At 54.6% G+C, this 18,662-nt stretch overlaps 1 gene segment (V, D, J or C); it reads right to left on the bottom strand.

Moving 5' to 3' along the window:
• Nucleotides 1–18,662, bottom strand: part of LOC123818626 — a 44,692-nt gene that overhangs the window by 25,660 nt on the left and 370 nt on the right. The window contains 1 exon segment of the C gene segment in view: nt 17,458–17,563. Within this exon segment, the coding sequence occupies nt 17,458–17,563 (106 nt within the window).

Genomic DNA, 18,662 nt, shown 5'->3' with positions numbered 1-18,662 from the left:
GAAGCAGGGTGCGGATCAGGGTGCAGCCCATGGAAGGATTCCTGGGTAGTCAGAAAGGGTTGCCTGTGGAGCCTGTGGCAGTGTCTGGATGGGAGCAGGGTTCTAATCTCTGACCTCTGGCCCCGGGGCTGGGTTGCTAGAGGCCATGGGAAAAGGTTCAGCCACAGCCTCTCTCAGGCTTGTAGTCCCCACTAGACCTGCTGTGACTCAAGGCCTCTCACAAACCTCCAGTCTAGGGCCTTGGAGCCTCTTTGGTGAGGAGAGGGCTTCCAGGTGAGGCCTCCAGTTGGACATGGCTGAGCTGGCAGGTCTGGGCTCTGGGACCCACAGGAAGCTTTTAGGAGTGTCCTGTGGCCCTGGGAGTTGCAGCCAGAACTCCATCCATACTGTCTGAGGCCCAAACAGATTCTGTGGGGATCAGGGCAGGGTAAGGACCCACCAGGGCTGCAGAGGCCCATGTCCTGGCACAGGACCCCTCCTCAGTCTCTGGCCATTCCTGGGACTCAGGGAGAGGGCATGGAGCCTCTGCCAGCCTGGAGGGAAGTGTTGCAACTCCGATCCTGAGTGGGCCCTTGGTGGCTGGGTAGCTTTCCATCATGGGTTTCTGACTGGATGAGTGTCACTGTGAGCCCAGCCACTACCATACCACAGTGACACAGGCAGGACCATAAACGTCCTGGCCTGGTGTGAGTTCAGCACTTCATTCTGTGGTGTTTGACCTTGAAGGAGGGACAGGGTCCTTCCTTGCTGGATGTATCTCATGAGGTCTGGTAGTCCTTGGTCCCAGCACCTGTGACCAGAAGGTGCCCAGTGGTTTGTGGGCCCCGAGGAAGACACACCCCAGATGGGATCAGCATCCTCAGACTAGGGCTGCTGTTTTGGCATTATGGCAGGGGCTACTGGAGGAGGATCCCTCGGGGCAGAGGAGCAAAGGCTCACAGTGGAGCTTTTCAGTGTTTGCTGATCCACTGTGGAGGTGATCCCCTCACCCGTGCAGCTGATCCAGTCCCTTACTTGAACCCAGCAACACTGTCTACACTGGCCCTGCAGCACTGGATGCTGAGCCAGAGGGGCTGGGGCTTGGGAGACAGGACAGTTCTCTGAGGTTGGTGGAGAAATCAGTGGGGTCATGGTGCTGCTGGGAGATGAGCTCAGATCCAGAGCTTCTTCCCAACTCCTTTCCCATGGAAAAAGGAGTTCTGAGAAGGGGAGGCGATAACTGGGACCTTGGGAAAGGCAATCAGGTGGGGCTCTCTGTCCCTGGGGACAGGCCTGAGGCCATGTGCCTGGGTGGCCACCTGTGTGGAAGGAGCTCTGTATAGTCTCCTGTCTTCAGGAGGGGTGTGGGGTATGAGGAGGGGCTTCCCAGAATGGAGCCTGGGCAGCTGGGCTTGGGGAGAGGGGCCAGCTCTGGTCAGGAGGGTTGGACACTTGTGGGTGCTAGAGGTCCAGTCAACACTGCCCGAGATGTTTGTGTTGGATACCAACAAGTTGGTGGATGGCTCTCTGCCCACAGTGACCTTGTCTCTGTTCAGGAGCTGACTACGAGGTCAGCAGCCTGTTGGAGGACAGTGAGAGGCGACAGGTATAGCACTAAGCACAGGCCTGAACTCCACTCACACTGTCTGATGTCCTCAGAGATTCTGTGGGGATCTGGGCAGGGTAGAGACCCACCACAGCTGCAGAGGCCCATGTCCTGACACAGGACCCTTCCTCACACTCTGGCTATTCCTGGGACTCAGGGAGGGGTCATGGAGCATCTGCCAGCCTGGGGGGCAGTGTTGCACCTCAGATCCTGAGTGGGGGCTGGGTTGAGGGGCAGATTTCCAACAGGGGTTTCTGACTGGACAGGTGTCACTGTGGTACCAGCTGCTAGCATACCACAGTGACACAAGCAGGACCATAAACTTCCTGGCCTGTTGTGAGTTCAGCACCTCACTCTGTGCTGTTTGACCCTGAAGGAGTGGCAGGGTATTTCTTGTTGGATGTGTCTCCTGAGGTCTGGTAGTCCTTGGTCCCAGCACCTGTGACCAGAAGGAGCCCAGTGGTTTGTGGACTCTGAGGAAGACACGCCCCAGATGGGAGTGGCAGCCTGAGACTAGGGCTGCTGTTTTGGCATTATGGCAGGGGATACTCGAGGAGGATCCCTAGGGGCAGAGGAGAAAGGCTCACAGCAGAGCTTTTGGGTCTGTGCTGAGCTACTGTTGAGGTGTTCCCCTCACCCGTGCAGCTTATCCAGCCCCTGACCTGCACCCAGCAACACTGTCTACACTGGCCCTGCAGCACTGGATGCTGAGCCTGAAGAGCTGGGCCTTGGGACACAGGACAGCTCTCTGAGGTTGGTGGAGAAATCAGTGCAGTCATGGTGCTACTGGAGGTCAGATCAGTTCCAGATCCTCTTCCCAACTCCTTTACCATGGAAAGAGGAGGGGTGATAAAGTGGGGGGAGGAAGTGATTACTAAGACCTTGCGAAAGGCAATCATGTGGGGCTCTCTGTCCCTGGGGACAGGCCTGAGGCCAGGTGGTGGGGTGGCTACCTGTGTGGAAGGAGCTCTGTACAGTCTCCTGTCCTCAGGAAGGGGTGTGGGGTGTGAGGATGGGCTTCCCAGAGTGCAGCTTGGACAGCTAGGATTGAGGAGAGGGGCCAGCTCTCCTCAGGAGAGGTGGACACTTTTGGGTGCTAGAGGTTTAGTCAACACTGCCTGAGATGTTTGTGTTGGATACCAACCAGGTGATGGATGGCTCTCTGCCCGCAGTGACCTTGTGTCTGTTCAGGAGCTGACTACGAGATCAGCAGCCTGTTGGGAAGACAGCAAGAGGGGACAGGTGTAGCTCTGAGCAGGGGCCTGAACTCCACCCACACTGTTTGAGGTCCACACAGATTCTGTGGGGATCAAGGCAGGGTAGAGACCCACCAGAGCTGCAGAGGCCCATGTCCTGGCACTGGACCCTTCCTCAGACTCTGGCCATTACAGGGATTCAGAGAGAGGGCATGAAGCATCTGCCAGCCTGGAGGGCGGTAGCCTGGCGGGGGTAGTGGGTTGTGAGCATAGATAGTGTCACTGTGGTAGTTACTCCAGTATCCCACAGTGGCAGAGGCTTGGACAATATGGCTTTTTCTGGAGCTTGGGGTGGTAGGACACAGTTCACAGCTGCTCACCCAGTCTGGTAGGGGTTATGCCCTTCCAGCTGTCCTCAAAAAAAGAGAAAGCCAATGTAAGCACTGACTCAGGGAGCTGAGCTGCAGACAGGGCTGGGAGATGGGGCTCAGTGGAGGGGTCCCTGAAGCCCCTGAGATTTACCTTCAGGTCCATTTTCAGGTGTGGGTCCTGCAGGCTGGATGCACTTTGTATCCCCTTGGCTATTCTGTAACTAACTATTTATACTTCTTAATCCCCTCACCTTTTCACCCATTCCACCACACCCCCTCCCATCTGGCAACCACCAAAAAGCTCTCCATATCCATGTTTCTGTCTCAGTTTTTGTTTGCTTAGCTTGTTTTTTAGATTCAATTGTTAGTAGATTTGTAATTTTTTGCCATTTTAATGTTCATAGTTTTGATGTTTTTCTGAAAAAAGTGCCTTTAACATTTCATATCATAATGGCTTGGTGATAATGGATTTTTGTTTATTCTTGTCTATAATGCTGTTTATTTTCCCTTTGGTTCTCAATGATAGATTTGCTGGGTAGCACAAGCTTGGCTGTAGGTCCGTGCTTTTCATGACTCTGAATCTAACCTGCAAAGTTTCTTTGAGAAATCAGCTGACAGTCCTAGGGGAACTCCCCTGTAGGTAATTAGCTGCTTTTCTTTTGTTGCTTTTGAGATTCTCTCTTTATCTTTAACCTTTGGCATTTTCATTATGATGTGTCTTAATGGATGTAGAGTGAGCCTCTTTGCATCCATCATGTTTGTGATTCTCTGTGTTTCTTGGACTTGTGTGTCTATTTGTTTCACCAAATTAGGGAATGCTATTTCCTAATTACCTTTTGTTATTTTCTCAAATAGATCTCTAATTTCTTCGTCTTACTCTTCTCCTTCTGGCACCCCTATGATGCAAATGTTGGACCTTTTGAAGTTGTTCCACAGGTTGCTTATATTATGCTCATTTTTTTTTGTATTCTTTTTTTTTTGTTCTGATTGGTTGTTTTTTGCTTCCTTATGTTCTGAATCATTGGTTTGATTCTTGGCTTCATCTATTCTACTGTTGTTTACCTGTAAATTGTTCTTTATTTCAATTAGTGTATGCTTCACTTCTGACTGAATCTTTTTTGTGCTGCTGAGGTCCTCACTAAGTTCCTTGAGCATCCTTATAATCAGTGCTTTGAATTCTTCATCTGATAGGTTGCTTATCTCTATTTCATTTAACTTTTTTTCTGGAGTTTTGATCTGTTCTTTCATTTGTGCCCTCTTTCTTTGTCTCCTCGTTTTGGCAGCCTGCCTATGTGAGCTGCTTTGGCTCTTTGTTGGTAGGGTGGCCTAATGTAGTAGGTATTCTGTAGGGTCCAGTGGCCCAGCGTCCCCTATCACCCAAGCTGGGTACTTGAGGTGCATCCTTTGTGTGGGCTGAGTACACTCTCCACTAGTGTTTGAGCCTTGGTTGCTGTTGGCAGATCAAAGGGAGGGATTTACTCAGGCCAGTCAGCTGTTAGAATTGGCTGTGAGCACTTACCACCAACCTTCACCTTCAGTGGAGGATCAGCTCTGCAGGGGCACGGTGGTGGTACTCCAGCATGGTCTGTGGCTGTCCTTTAGGTGTGCTGGCCCTGAGGTTTCCCGGGTGGTATAGGCCAAGGTCAGCCCCCACATGTGTTTTGCTTGGGGCCACCCTGCCTGAGCTATAGAGTAATCTGAGATGCCCACTACTTTTGCTGGGCTTGGAGATTCCCAGGTGAAGCCAAGCTATCATTCTAGATTAGCTGCAGCTAGTGCTGTGCCAGTAGCCACTAAACCAGAGTTATGGGGGCTGGTGGCTCAGTGAGTCTTGCTATTGCTTGTTTGAGAGGATTTAGGGAACTGTGAAGCAGGAGCTAAGACCAGTCATTCATATATAAAAGGTCTTGGTGAAGCAGCCATCATTTTGTCTTGGCAGTGAGATATCCTAGTCCAGAGCCATCCATGGCTGTGATAAGGCTGCATGAGGGGCCAGACCTCTGGGGTCTGACACCTCCTCCATCTCACCCCAGGACCAGTGGCTTCTGCATTGCCTGGACCACCAGCAGAACCTCTGTGTCTGAATCTCAAGAAGATTCCTGTGTGACATCCTGAACATTGAAGCAGGACCATAATGACTTCAGGATCCTGAAGGAGGGGCTCTTGTCTCCTGGTCTTGTTTGTGTCTGCAGATCCCTGGTCTTCTGGGGGCTGCTCTGGGCTTAGAGTAGGTCCCTGAGGCCAGTCCCAGTTGGGGTACCCATCTCTGCCTCTGGGTCCCAGTGCACACCATTTAGCTCTAGCATCTGGGATCTTGACTCCAGCTGGGTCTGCATCCCAGTGCAGGTCTCCAGGGACCCAGGATGTCACCAGTCCTAGTGCTTCACTCCTTCCATCTGCAGCTAAAAGTGCTGCTGCCTCCAGGAAGTCACTCAGACTGACCCCAGACCAGATTGGGCCAGGGTACCCACCCTCCATGCCCTGGTCTCCACCTCCACACATGTGGTCACCTCAAGGCCCAGCATAGGCCCCTGATGAGTCACTGAGTGAGTGGATGCAGTGTTGTGGAATTGGGAGTGGATAAAGTAAATCTACTGTTGATTAGAGAAGGGAATTGCAGAGACATCTACTCAGGGCAACCCCAGCTTTATGGTAAAAGGGTTTGAAAACCTCTCCCAGGCTGTGTGGGGGGAGGTGTGAGCAGGCTGGCAGGAAGGGACTCTCAGGGTTAGTGGTTTGGAGACTGGAGCTGGGCTGGAGCTTATCTGCTTCCTGCATGCTGAGCAGCCAGACCTTCTCAGTGTCTAGGATGCTGCTGGAAAACAGGCTGCCTGGGGGTTCCTGTGTCCTGCAGGACCCTGCACCACAGGAGGCCACTGCTGGCCCCCTGGGACCTGAGCACAGGTGCTCTGGCAAGGAAGGGATCTTGGTGAGTGGGGCCTTCCCTTCCTGGGACACCAGACACCCTAGGGAAATGGTATTCCTAGGAGACACTCCTGTGAAAGCAGGCACACAGGCTTCTTGGGCCCAGGTCTGGGCTGGGGAACTTGAGGCCCGGTGAGGCAGAGTACCCAGGGCTGGGACAGAGGTCCTGTGAGGATTTGCAGGGAGGGCTGTGACATGGGGCCTCTATGGAGGAGTCCACCACTGGGATAGAGGAGGGGAGGGCAGTGGGCCCTGCTGACTGCTGAATGTCACTGTGTGTAGTGGCCACCCCTCTGGGCATTCTGAAAGAGTTGAGACTGGGGACCTCACTGTGAGCTCTCTCCTAGCCAGCCCCAGGGAAGGACACAGCTCAGGGGTTTTGAGTTGCTGGGGAGCATGGGGGTCTGCGTGGCTCTGGATGGCTTAGGTGAGGGCTTATGCCTGCTGGCCCCTGGCCCTGGGGCACTGGTGGCAGGACTGGACACTTACCTCCAAAGGTCAGCTCTGGACAGCACCCCTGAGTTCTGTGTGGGGAGAAGACAGGGCATAGCCTTCCGCTGACCCACCCAGCACCTGCCCCCACCATGGGGTGTAACAAGGAAGGAATCCTGGGTAGTCAGCAAGGGTTGCCTGTGGAGCCTGTGACAGTGTCTGGATGGGAGCAGGGCTCCACTTTCTGACCTCTGACCCCAGGGCGGGGTGCTAGAGGCCAGGGGAACAGGTTCAGCCACAGCCTCTCTCAGGCTTGTATTCCCCACTAGACCTGCTGTGACTCACGGCCTCTCAGAAATCTGCTGTCAAGGCCTTGGTGTCTCTTTGGTGGGGAGAGGGCGTCCAGGTGAGACCTCCAGTTGGGCATGGTTGAGCTGGCATGTCTGGACTCTGGTCCCCACAGGCAGGTTTTAGGAGTGTCCTGTGGCCCTGGGAGTTGCATCTTGAACTCCACCCACAATGTCTGAGGCCCAAAATGATTTTGTGGGGATCATGGAAGGATAAGACTCACCAGGGCTGCAGAGGCCCATGTCCTGGCACAGGACCCCTCCTCAGGCTCTGGCCATTCCTGAGAGTCAGGGAGAGGGCATGGACCATCTGTCAGCCCAGCAGGAGGTGTTGCACCTCAGACCTTGAATGGGGCCTTGGTGGCTGGGCAGCTTTCCACCCAGGGTTTCTGACTGGACTAGCGTCACTGTGGGCCCAGTTGCTACTATACCACAGTGACACAGGCAGGACCATAAACGTCCTGGCCTGTTGTGAGTTCAGCACCTCACTCTCTGCTGTTTGACCTTGAAGAAGGGGCAGGGTCCTTCCATGTTGGATGTGTCTCCTGAGGTCTGGTAGTCCTGGGTCCCAGCACCTGTGACCAGAAAGAGCCCAGTGGTTTGTGGGCTCTGAGGAAGACATGCCCCTGGTGGGAGCAGCAGCCTGAGCCTAGGGCTGCTGTTTTGGCATTATGGCAGGGGATACTGGAGGAGGATCCCTCGGGGCAGAGGAGCAAAAGGCTCACAGTGGAGCTTTTCAGTGTTTACTGAGCCACTGTGGAGGTATTCCCCTCACCCATGCAGCTTATCCAGCCCCTGACCTGCACGCAGGAACACTGTCTACACTGGTCCTGCAGCACTGGATGCTGAGCCAGAGGCACTGGGGCTTGGGAGACAAGACAGTTTGCTGAGGTTGGTGGAGAAATCAGTGGGGTCCTGGAGCTCTTGCGTAGTCAGCTCATCTCCAGATCCTCTTCATACCCCGTTTCACATGGAAAGAGCAGAGGTGAGAAAGTGGGGGAGGAGGCGATAACTGGGACCTTGGGGAAGGCAATCAGGTGGGGCTCTCTGTCCCTGGGGACAAGCCTGAGGCCAGGTGCCTGGGTGGCCATTTGTGTGGAAGGAGCTCTGTACGGTCCCCTGTCCTCAGGAAGGGATGTGGGGTGTGAGGAGGGGCTTCCCAGAGTGGAGTCTGGACCGCTGGGCTTGGGGAGGGGGGCCAGCTCTGGGTGGGAGGGGTGGACACCTCTGGGTGCTAGAGGTTTAGACAACACTGCCTGAGATGTTGTGTTGGATACCAAGCAGGTGGTGGGTGGCTCTCTGCCTGCAGTGTCACTTTGTCTGTTCAAGAGCTGACTATGTGGTCACCAGCCTGTTGGGAGGACAGCAAGACGGGACAGGTATAGCTCTGAGTAGGGGCCTGAACTCTACCCACACTGTCTGAGGTCCACAGAGATTCTGTGGGGATCTGGGCAGGGTAGAGACCCACCAGAGCTGCAGAGGCCCATGTCATGGCACAGGACCGTTCCTCACACTCTGGCCATTCCTGGGACTCAGGGAGAGGGCATGGAGCATCTGCCAGCCTGGAAGGCGGTGGCCTGGTGGGGGCAGTGTGTTCTGAGCATGGGTAGTGTCACTGTGGTAGCTATATCCGTACCCACAGTGGTAGAGGCTGAGACAATATTGTGTATTCCGGAGCTTGGGGTGGAAGGACACAGTTCATAGCTCCTTACCCACTCTGGTAGGGGTCATGCCCTTCCAGCTATCCTCAAAGAAAAAGCCAAAGTAGGTGTTGACTCAGGAAGCTGAGTTGCAGACAGGGCTGTGAGGTGTGGCTCAGTGGAGGGGTCCCTGAAGCCCCTGAGATTCACCTTCAGGTCCATTTTCAGGTGTGGTCCCTGTAGGCTGGATTACTTTGTATCCCCTTGGCTATTCTGTAACTAACTATTTATACTTCTTAATCCCCTCACCTTTTCACCCATTCCACCACACCCCCTCCCATCTGGCAACCAACAAAAAGCTCGCCATATCCATGATTCTGTCTCAGTTCTTCTCGTTTGCTTAGTTTGTTTTAAAATTCAATTGTTAATAGATTTGGACTGTTTGCCATTTTAATGTTCGTAGTTTTAATATTTTTCTCAAATAAGTGCCTTTAACATTTCATATCATAATGGTTTAGTGAAGACAAATTTTAGTTTACTCTTGTCTATAATGCTGTTTATTTTCCCTTTGATTCTAAATGATAGCTCTGCTGGGTAGCACAACCTTGGCTGTAGTTCCTTTCTTTTCATGACTCTGAATCTAACCTGCAAAGTTTCTTTAAGAAGTCAGCTGAACAGTCCTAGGACAACTCCCTTGTAGGTAACTACCTGCTTTTCTTTTGTTGCTTTTAAGATTCTCTCTTTATCTTTAACCTTTGGCATTTTCATTACTATGTGTGTCTTAGAGTGAGCCTCTTTGCATCCATCATATTTGTGATTCTCTGTGCTTCTTGGACTTGCATGCTATCTGTTTAACCAAATTAGGGACTGCTATTTCCTAATTTTCTTTTGTTATTTTCTCAAATAGATTTCTAATTTCCTGGTCTTACTCTTCTCCTGGCACCCCTATGATGCAAATGTTGGACCTTTTGAAGTTGTTCCACAGGTTGCTTATATTATACTCATTTTTTTGTATTCTTTTTTTTTTTGGTTCTGATTGGCTGTTTTTTGCTTCCTTATGTTCTGAATCATTGGTTTGATACTTGGCTTCATCCATTCTACTGTTGTTTACCTGTAAATTGTTCTTTATTTCAATTAGTGTATGCTTCACTTCTGACTGGATCTTTTTTGTGCTGCTGAGATCCTCACTAAGTTCCCTGAGCATCCTTATAATCAGTTCTTTGAATTCTTCATCTGATAGGTTGCTTATCTCTATTTCATTTAACTTTTTTTCTGGAGTTTTGATCTGTTCTTTCATTTGTGCCCTCTTTCTTTGTCTCCTCGTTTTGGCAGCCTGCCTATGTGAGCTGCTTTGGCTCTTTGTTGGTAGGGTGGCCTAATGTAGTAGGTATTCTGTAGGGTCCAGTGGCCCAGCGTCCCCTATCACCCAAGCTGGGTACTTGAGGTGCATCCTTTGTGTGGGCTGAGTACACTCTCCACTAGTGTTTGAGCCTTGGTTGCTGTTGGCAGATCAAAGGGAGGGATTTACTCAGGCCAGTCAGCTGTTAGAATTGGCTGTGAGCACTTACCACCAACCTTCACCTTCAGTGGAGGATCAGCTCTGCAGGGGCACGGTGGTGGTACTCCAGCATGGTCTGTGGCTGTCCTTTAGGTGTGCTGGCCCTGAGGTTTCCTGGGTGGTATAGGCCAGGGTCAGCCCCCACATGTGTTTTGCTTGGGGCCACCCTGCCTGAGCTATAGAGTAATCTGAGATGCCCACTACTTTTGCTGGGCTTGGAGATTCCCAGGTGAAGCCAAGCTATCATTCTATATTGGCTGCAGCTAGTGCTGGGCCAGTAGCCACTAAACCAGAGTTATGGGGGCTGGTGGCTCAGTGAGTCTTGCTATTGCTTGTTTGAGAGGATTTAGGGAACTGTGAAGCAGGAGCCAAGACCAGCCTTTCATCCATAAAAGAAGCCTGGTTGGGGCAGTGAGCATTTTGTCTTGGCAGTGAAGTGTCCTTGTCCAGGACCATCCATGGCTGTGATGGGCACACATGAGGGGCCAGACCTCTGGGGTCTGACACCGCCTCCACCTCACCCCAGGACCAGTGGCTTCTGCATTGCCTGGACCACCAGCAGAACCTCTGTGTCTGAATCTCAAGAAGATTCCTGTGTGACACCCTGAACATTGAAGCATGACCGTACTGACTTCAGTCAGGGACCCGAAGAAGGGGCTCTTTTGTCCTGGTCTTTTTGTGTCTGCAGATCCCCTGCTCTTCTGGGTACTGCTTCTGGATGAGAGCAGGTTCCTGAGGCCAGGCCCAGTGGGGGTGCCCATCTCTGCTTTGGGTCCAAGTGAACGTCGTCCACCCCAAGCATTTGGGATGTTGACTCCAAGTGATTCTGCAACCCAGTGCTGGTCTCCAAGGACCCTCCAGTGCAGGTGCACCAATCCTAGTGCTCCTTTCCTTCCATCTGCACTGCTTTGACCACCAACAGAACCTTCCTTCTTTCCCTCCACTCTCTGACCTCTACTCCCTGACCAGCTAAAAGTGCTCCCGCCTCCAGGAAGTCACTCTGAGTGACCGAAGACCAGATTGAGCCTAGAGACCAACCCTCCATGCCCTGGCTTCCACCTCCCCTCATGTGGTTACCCAGAGAGCCAGCACAGAGCCCTGATGATCATGGTGGAGTGGAAGCAGTGTTGTGGCATTGGGAGTGGATAAAGAAATCTACTGTTGATCATAAGAAGGGAATAGCAGAGACATCCACTCAGGGCAACCCCAGCTTTATGGTAAAAGGGTTTGAAAACCTCTCCCAGGCTGTGTGGGGGGAGGTGTGGGCAAGCTGGCAGGAAGGGACTATCAGGGTTAGTGGTTTGGAGACTGGAGCTGGGCTGGAGCTTATCTGCTTCCTGCATGCATGCAGCCAGGCCCTCTCAGTGTCTAGGATGCTGCTGGAGAACAGGCTGCCTGGGGGTTCCTGTGTCCTGCAGGACCCTGCACCACAGGTAGTGACCAGTGCTGGCCCCCTGGGACCTGAGCACAGGTGCTCTGGCAAGGAAGGGATCCTGGTGAGTGGGGCCTTCCCTTCCTGGGACACCAGACACCCTAGGGAAATGGTATTCCTAGGAGATACTCCTGTGAAAGCAGGCACGCAGGCTTCTTGGGCCCAGGTCTGGGCTGGGGAACTTGAGGCTCCTTGAGGACTTGCAGGGAGAGCTGTGACATGGGGGCTCCATGGAGGAGTCAGTCCACCTCTGAGATGGAGGAGGGGAGGGCAGTGGGTGCTACTGACTGCTGACTGCCACTGTTTGTAGTGGCCACCCCTCTGGGGCATTCTGAAAGAGCTGAGACTGGCGAGCTGACTGTGAGCTCTCTCCTAGCCAGCCTCTGTGAAGGACACAGCTCAGGGGTTCTGTGTTGCTGGGGAGCATGGGGGTCTGCGTGGCTCTGGACGGCTTAGGTGAGGGCTCATGCATGCTGGTCCCTGGCCCTGGGGTGCTGGTGGCAGGACTGGACACTTACCCCAAAGGTCAGCTCTGGACAGCACCCCTGAGTTCTGTGAGGGGTGAGGACAGGGCACAGCCCTCCCCTACCCACCTAGCACGTGCCCTCACCATGCAGTTTGACAGGGAAGGATTCCTGGGTAGGAAGCAAGGGTTGCCTATGGAGCCTGTGACAGTGTCTGGATGGGAGCAGGGCTCCACTCTCTGACCTCTGGCCCCGGGGCTGGGTTGCTAGAGGCCATGGAGAAAGGTTCAGCCACAGCCTCTCTCAGGCTTATAGTCCCCATTAGACCTGCTGTGACTCGAGGCCTCTCACAAACCTCCAGTCTAGGGCCTTGGAGCCTCTTTGGTGAGGAGAGGGCGTCCAGGTAAGGCCTCCAGTTGGACATGGCTGAGCTGGCAGGTCTGGGCTCTGGGACCCACAGGAAGCTTTTAGGAGTGTCCCGTGGCCCTGGGAGTTGCATCCTGAACTCCACCCACACTGTCTGAGGCCCAAACAGATTCTGTGGGGATCAGGGCAGGGTAAGGACCCACCAGGGCTGCAGAGGCCCATGTCCTGGCACAGGACCCCTCCTCAGGCTCTGGCCATTCCTGGGACTCAGGGAGAGGGCATGGAGCATCTGCCAGCCTGGACAGCAGTGCTGCAGCTAAGATCCTGAGTGGGGGCTGGGTGGCGGGGCAGCTTTCCAAACTGGGTTTCTGACTGGACAAGTGTCACTGTGGTACCATCCGCTATATACCACAGTGACACAGGCAGGACCATAAACGTCCTGGCCTGTTGTGACTTCAGCACTTCACTCTGTGCTGTTTGACCTTGAAGAAGGGGCAGGGTCCTTCCTTGCTGGATGTGTCTCCTGAGGTCTGGTAGTCCTTGGTCCCAGCACCTGTGACCAGAAGGAGCCCAGTTGTTTGTGGGCTCTGAGGAAGACATGCCCCAGATGGGAGTGGCAGCCTGAGACTAGGGCTGCTGTTTTGGCATTATGACAGGGGATACTGGAGGAGGATCCCTAGGGGCAGAGGAGAAAGGCTCACAGCAGAGCTTTTAGGTCTGTGCTGAGCCACTGTGGGGTGATCCCCTCACCCGTGCAGCTGATCCAGCCCCTTACCTGCACCCAGCAACACTGTCTACACTGGCCCTGCAGCATTGGATGCTGAGCCAGAGGGGCTGGGCCTTGGGACACAGGACAGTTCTCTGAGGTTGGTGGAGAAATCAGTGTAGTCATGGTGCTACTGGAGTTCAGATCAGTTCCAGATCCTCTTCCCAACCCCTTTCCCATGGAAAGAGGAGGGGTGAGAAAGTGGGGGGAGGAAGTGATAACTAAGACTTTGGGAAAGGCAATCAGGTGGGGCTCTCTGTCCCTGGAGACAGGCCTTAGGCCTGGTGCCTGGGTGGCTACCTGTGTGGAAGCAGCTCTGTACGGCCCCTGTCTTCAGGAAGGTGTGTGGCCTATGAGGAGGGGCCTTCCAGAGTGGAGCCTGGGATTCTGGGCCTGGGGAGGGGTCCAGCTCTGGTCAGGAGGGTTGGACACATTTGGGTGCTAGAGGTTTAGTCAACACTGCCTGAGATATTTGTGTTGGATACCAACCAGGTGATGGATGGCTCTCTGCCCGCAGTGACCTTGTGTCTGTTCAGGAGCTGACTATGAGGTCAGCAGCCTTTTGGAGGACAGCAAGAGGGAACAGGTATATCCCTGAGTAGGGCCCTGAACTCCACCCACACTGTGTGATGTCCACACAGATTCTGTGGGGATCCAGGCAGGGTAGAGACCCACCAGAGCTGCAGAGGCCCATGTCCTGGCACAGGACCCTTCCTCACACTCTGGCTATTCCTGGGACTCAGGGAGAGGTCATGGAGCATCTGCCAGCCTGGGGGGCAGTGTTTCACCTCAGATCCTGAGTGGGGGCAGGGTTGCGGGGCATCTTTCCAACAGGTATTTCTGACTGGACAAGTGTCACTGTGGGCCCAGGGGCTACCGTACCACAGTGACACAGGCAGGACCATAAACTTCTTGGCCTGTTGTGAGTTCAGCACCTTACTCTGTGCTGTTTGACATTGAAGGAGGGGGTTTCCTTCCTTGTAGGATGAATTCTTGAGGTCTGGTGGTCCAGAGTCCTAACACAAGGGGTCATAATGAGCCCCATGTTTCATGGACTGTGAGGCAGAGATGCCCCAGATGGGAGCGGCAGCAAGAGCCCAGGTTGGTGTCCTGACATCATGGTAGGGCGGCTGGAGAGGGGTCCTTGGGAGCAGAGGATCAGCGCCTCATGAAGGAGCTGTTTGGTCTGACCTGAGCCACTGTGGAGGTATTCCCACTGTGAGAGGGTCCCATGTCGAATCTTCCTTCTCTAGGGCCCAGGGTAGTGGTGGGGCCTCTTCACTTGAGCTCCCTGCACTGGTGCAGCTGATCCAGTCCATTACCTGTACCCAGCAACACTGTCTACAGAGCTGTGCTGTGTAGACAGTGCTGGGTGTGCAGTGCTGGGTGCTCAGCCAGGGTTCCTGGGGCTTGGGAGACAGGACAGCATGCTGAGGTTGGTGGAGAAGTGGATGGGGCCACTGGAGCTCTTGGGAGGTCAGCTCAGCTCCAGGTCCTCTTCACACTCCCTTTCACATGGAAAGAGGAGGGTGACAGATGGGGGTGGAGGCGATACCTGGGGAAGGCAATCAGGTGGGGCTCTCTGTCCCTGGGGACAGGCCTGAGGGCAGGTGGTGGGGTGGCCACCTGTGTGGCAGGGGCTCTGTACAGTCCCCTGTCCTCAGGAAGGGGTGTGGGATGTGAGGAGGGGCCTCCCAGAGTGGAGTCTGGGCAGCTGGGCTTGGGGAGAGGGGCCAGCTCTGGGTGGGAGGGGTGGTCACCTCTGGGTGCTAGAGGTCCAGTTGGGTGGGCCCATAAGTTGGGTGGAGCAGAGTCTATGGGTTTCCAAGTTGTGTTAGTGTTAGTGCACTTCACGGATTCTCAGATATGGCACCAGCTTGCCAGCTCTGTGGGAGGGTGGATTTAGAAAAAGGACAATGGCCTCTGCTTGCCAGACACTTGGTTACAGACACTTAAGTCTCTCCCTGTATACCACCGGTGCCTTTCAAGCCAATACAGCAGTGCTGCAGCTCAGAGGGAGTGAGTCTGATAAGTGAGGCTGTGTGTGAGTTCTTTAAGAGGAACTGCTTGGGGCTCCAGAAGTTTCTTCCACAAACTCAATGTCTGCTGGTTTTTGCAGTCAGAACTTGTAGGGACTTATGTTTCTGGCACTGGAAACCTGGGCTGGTGGTCCTAATGTGGGACTGGAATTCCTTGCTCCCAAGATAAGCCTCCCCAATTTTTATCCACCACACATGTCTGAGGGACAATGTCTGCACCCCTCCTACCAGTCCTGATGGCTGTGGTTTCTTTAATTCCATAGTTGTTCCCCCTCCCAAGCCCAGACCTCAGGTTTGAGGGACCATCCTTCCAGGGCCAGAGGCAAGATGATGGTGGCTTCAGGGCCCCAACCCAAAGGGGTTAGCTGCCAGGACTGGGTTCAGAGAGGGCCCAAGGGTGCTGGTGGCACTGGGGGGCAGTGCTTAGTTGGTCCTTGCTGCTGCTGAGGGTGGTGTCACTGTGGTCATTGTAGTTACCTAGATCACTGTATGATACCCTATGACAATAACTGGGTCCTGGGGCTTGAAGGGTGCCCAGTAGCTGGGGCAGATCTGCAGCACCCCCGGGTGGGCTGGGAAGGGAAAGAAGGTGGTCCGGGTGCCTGGGGAAGTTCATGGTGGATGTCCTGTGGGTAGAGCCCAGGGAAGCTAAGCAGGCTGAACATGGAGATCCCAGGTCTGCTGCTCTGGGGACCTCAAGCTTCTGTCCACCAATGGGGACAGCAAATCGGGGGCCAGGCCTGGCTGGTGAGACTACTTGTGGGGGCCTGGGGTGAACTCAGACTTAGGTGGGCATCTGGTTTGCCTCTGATGTCTGGGTCTGGGGCCCTGCAGGTCATTGGATGGGGTGTGTAACCTGTGCTGGTTACATGAGGGGCTGGGCTACCCCAAGGGCCAGCCAGGGCCACACCTGCCTGCGGGGAGCATTGGGTGACAGGTTTCAGTCTGGATCAGGGGACAGGGGTGGGGCACTGGCAAGGGAGCGGGAGGCACAGGGCTGGGCAGGAAGGTCTCAGCTCCCCAAGGCCACTGCCCTTAGCTGCTAAGGCCTTTGAGGTGAGTGTTAGGGCTTGACCCAGGTTGACCTTCTGGGAAGTTTTGGGTTTGGCTTTACACCCTGTCTGTGTGTCACTTAGTAGGCATGCTTAAAAACTCTAGGTAACAGTGTTTACTGCCTGAAGCTGCCCTCCTGCAAAAGTCCACCCAGTGGGGCAGCCCCTGGGATGGAAGCTTGGATGAGGACAGGGTCCGAGCATGCAGAGGGTGTACAGCCAGAGTAAGGAGTGGGGGGCAACCCTGGGCTGAGGAGTGGGTGAGGCCCTGGGTGGTTCTCTCCCCAGGAACCTGGCAGTCCAGACCAGCCAGGAGTAGTGTGTGTCCGTGTTGCTGGATTGGGATGGGCCAGCTCCTTCCAGGGTCTTTCCCTGAAGGCCATCACTGTGGCCATGTTTCTACTTGGTGTGTGAGTCACATGGCGGCCAAGAACCTGCACAGCCCTGCTCCCCAGGGAGAGGCTCCTGCCACCCGCTCAGGTCCTGCCAGGAAGGACCACCTTCTTAGGGATTCATCTACAGTAGGCTGTGAGCCCTGCCCCATGCCCTGGCTGGTTCGTGCACTGCCCCACAGTCTAGCACTGGCCCAGTTTTACCCTGTCAGCCACCCTGAGGGTGTCTGGTATCCTGCCTGTCAGACCTTCATCTCAGACTGTCTGCCCAAAGTGCCTTTGGCCTACTTAACTCCTGCTGGTGCTGAGCACTGGGTTGTTTCTGCCAGCTCACTGGGCTTGGGCAGGAGCATGTGGGGTCAGTGAGGCCACCTCAGAGGCCTAGAAGATCCCAGATGCAGGTGGGTGCTGGGCTGGCTGGAAGTGGCCCTGGAGGCCAAGTCGGGGCTATTACCCTGGGAGCAGCCCCTAATCCATCATGGCCCCAAGGGCCTGGCTGTTACCCCAGGGTTTATGGCACCAGGCCTGTCACTGTGGTAGTTATAGTAACACAGTGGGAGGGTCCTTGGCAAAAACCTCCTGCATATGGTGGGAGGGCCCTACCACCATGGTGCCTGGCCCAGGTGTCTGGTGGGCCTGCCTGCACGGGGTGCATGGGGGTCGTAGTCCCATGGAGTCAGCAGGGCAGGCCTGTGTGTGGATGCCTGGGGGCCATGCCTTCGTCATGCCTGCCACCCCGTGGGTTTGTGTTGCAGGCTGCACTGCTGTGGTACCACCATACCCATGGTGCTGTGGCCCCATTCAAAATCCAGGGACAGTGTCACTGCTTTGCTGAGGGCAGAGTGTGTCTCCGGTTCCGGGCAGGGTTTTTGATGGGAGCTGTGACATTGTGGTAGTAACAATCACTACCACTACAGTAGTAGCACAGTGACACAGACCCACCCCAAATCCCCTGTACTGTGGGCTGGGCCTGAGGGAGCCTGGGATTCAGGGCTGACCTGCAGAGGGAAGCAGAGACCCAGGGAGGCTGCATGCAGGTTCAGGGCTGGGAGCTGTGTCCAGCTGGCAGACGGGGCCATGCCAGCCTGCCCTGAGGCTCCTGGGCAGGGCATGACCTCCTCAGCCTTCTGTCTGTCCCCACTTTGGAACTCAACCCCATGGTGAGAGCCTTCTGGGTTGATAAATTGCCCCCAACCTGTGTAGGGGGCACCATGGGGCCTTTGGTCCTCCAGGGGCCAGCAGGTGACCCCTGCCTGGGAATTGACCCTGGGACTTCAGATTCAAATTGTGCTTCCTGTCCCATAGGGTATCTGAAAGGTGGTACAGCCTTTCCCCACCTGGACACCAGCCTCTGACCCTGCCTCCAGCCCCGCTCTGGCAACATCCATCCCATCCCCCTGTGGGTACTACCTTCTTTGAGGCTGCCTGGAGTTGCCCCATTACAGTGATGGAGACCTCAGGGATCCTGGGGAGCCAGCCTGTCCCCTGATGCAGCTGCAGTCCTTTCTTCTCCAGCAGGATGTGGAGCACATGCAGGGGAGGAGGCACAGGTGCAGAGAGTCCCAGGGAAGGCCCAGGGGGAGGACAGACTTCCTCCTGGGCCCTTGGGGCTCCAGGCCAGGAGCGCAGCCCAATTCTCTTTAGGCCCCTCAGTGCTAATGGACATAGAGTTCCTGTGATTTATGGGTGACTGGTTGTCATCAGGTCTCAAAGCTCAGTGGAGTTTCCCTCTGAAGGCCTTCAAAGCTTGGGCAGGGCTCCCCATGTTAGGAGTGCAATCTGCATCACCCAGTCCACTGATTTAAACACCTTCATGGAAACCCCCCAGATAATGTTTGGACAAATATGGGGACACCCAAGGGCAGTCAAGTGGACCCATCAATTAACTATCACCAGATCCATGTGTCCCATCCTCTCAACAGACTCAGATGGCTTTTGCCCATCATCCTCAGTAGTGTCTCCTTGGTCTACCACTAGGACGTTTATCTGCTGAATGAGGAATCAGAGGCAATGGCTGATGAATTCCATGAATGAGGCTTAGTGTGTGTTAACAACAAAGGCCACAGTAAAACTCCAGAGAAGTACCTGAGTGCACAC

Source organism: Phyllostomus hastatus, unplaced genomic scaffold, assembly GCF_019186645.2.
Source record: "Phyllostomus hastatus isolate PE091 unplaced genomic scaffold, TTU_PhHast_1.1 phas_contig_287, whole genome shotgun sequence".
Taxonomy (NCBI): domain Eukaryota; kingdom Metazoa; phylum Chordata; class Mammalia; order Chiroptera; family Phyllostomidae; genus Phyllostomus; species Phyllostomus hastatus.
The sequence above is the reverse complement of the archived record's forward strand: the minus strand, read 5'-3'. Positions and strand labels throughout refer to the sequence as shown.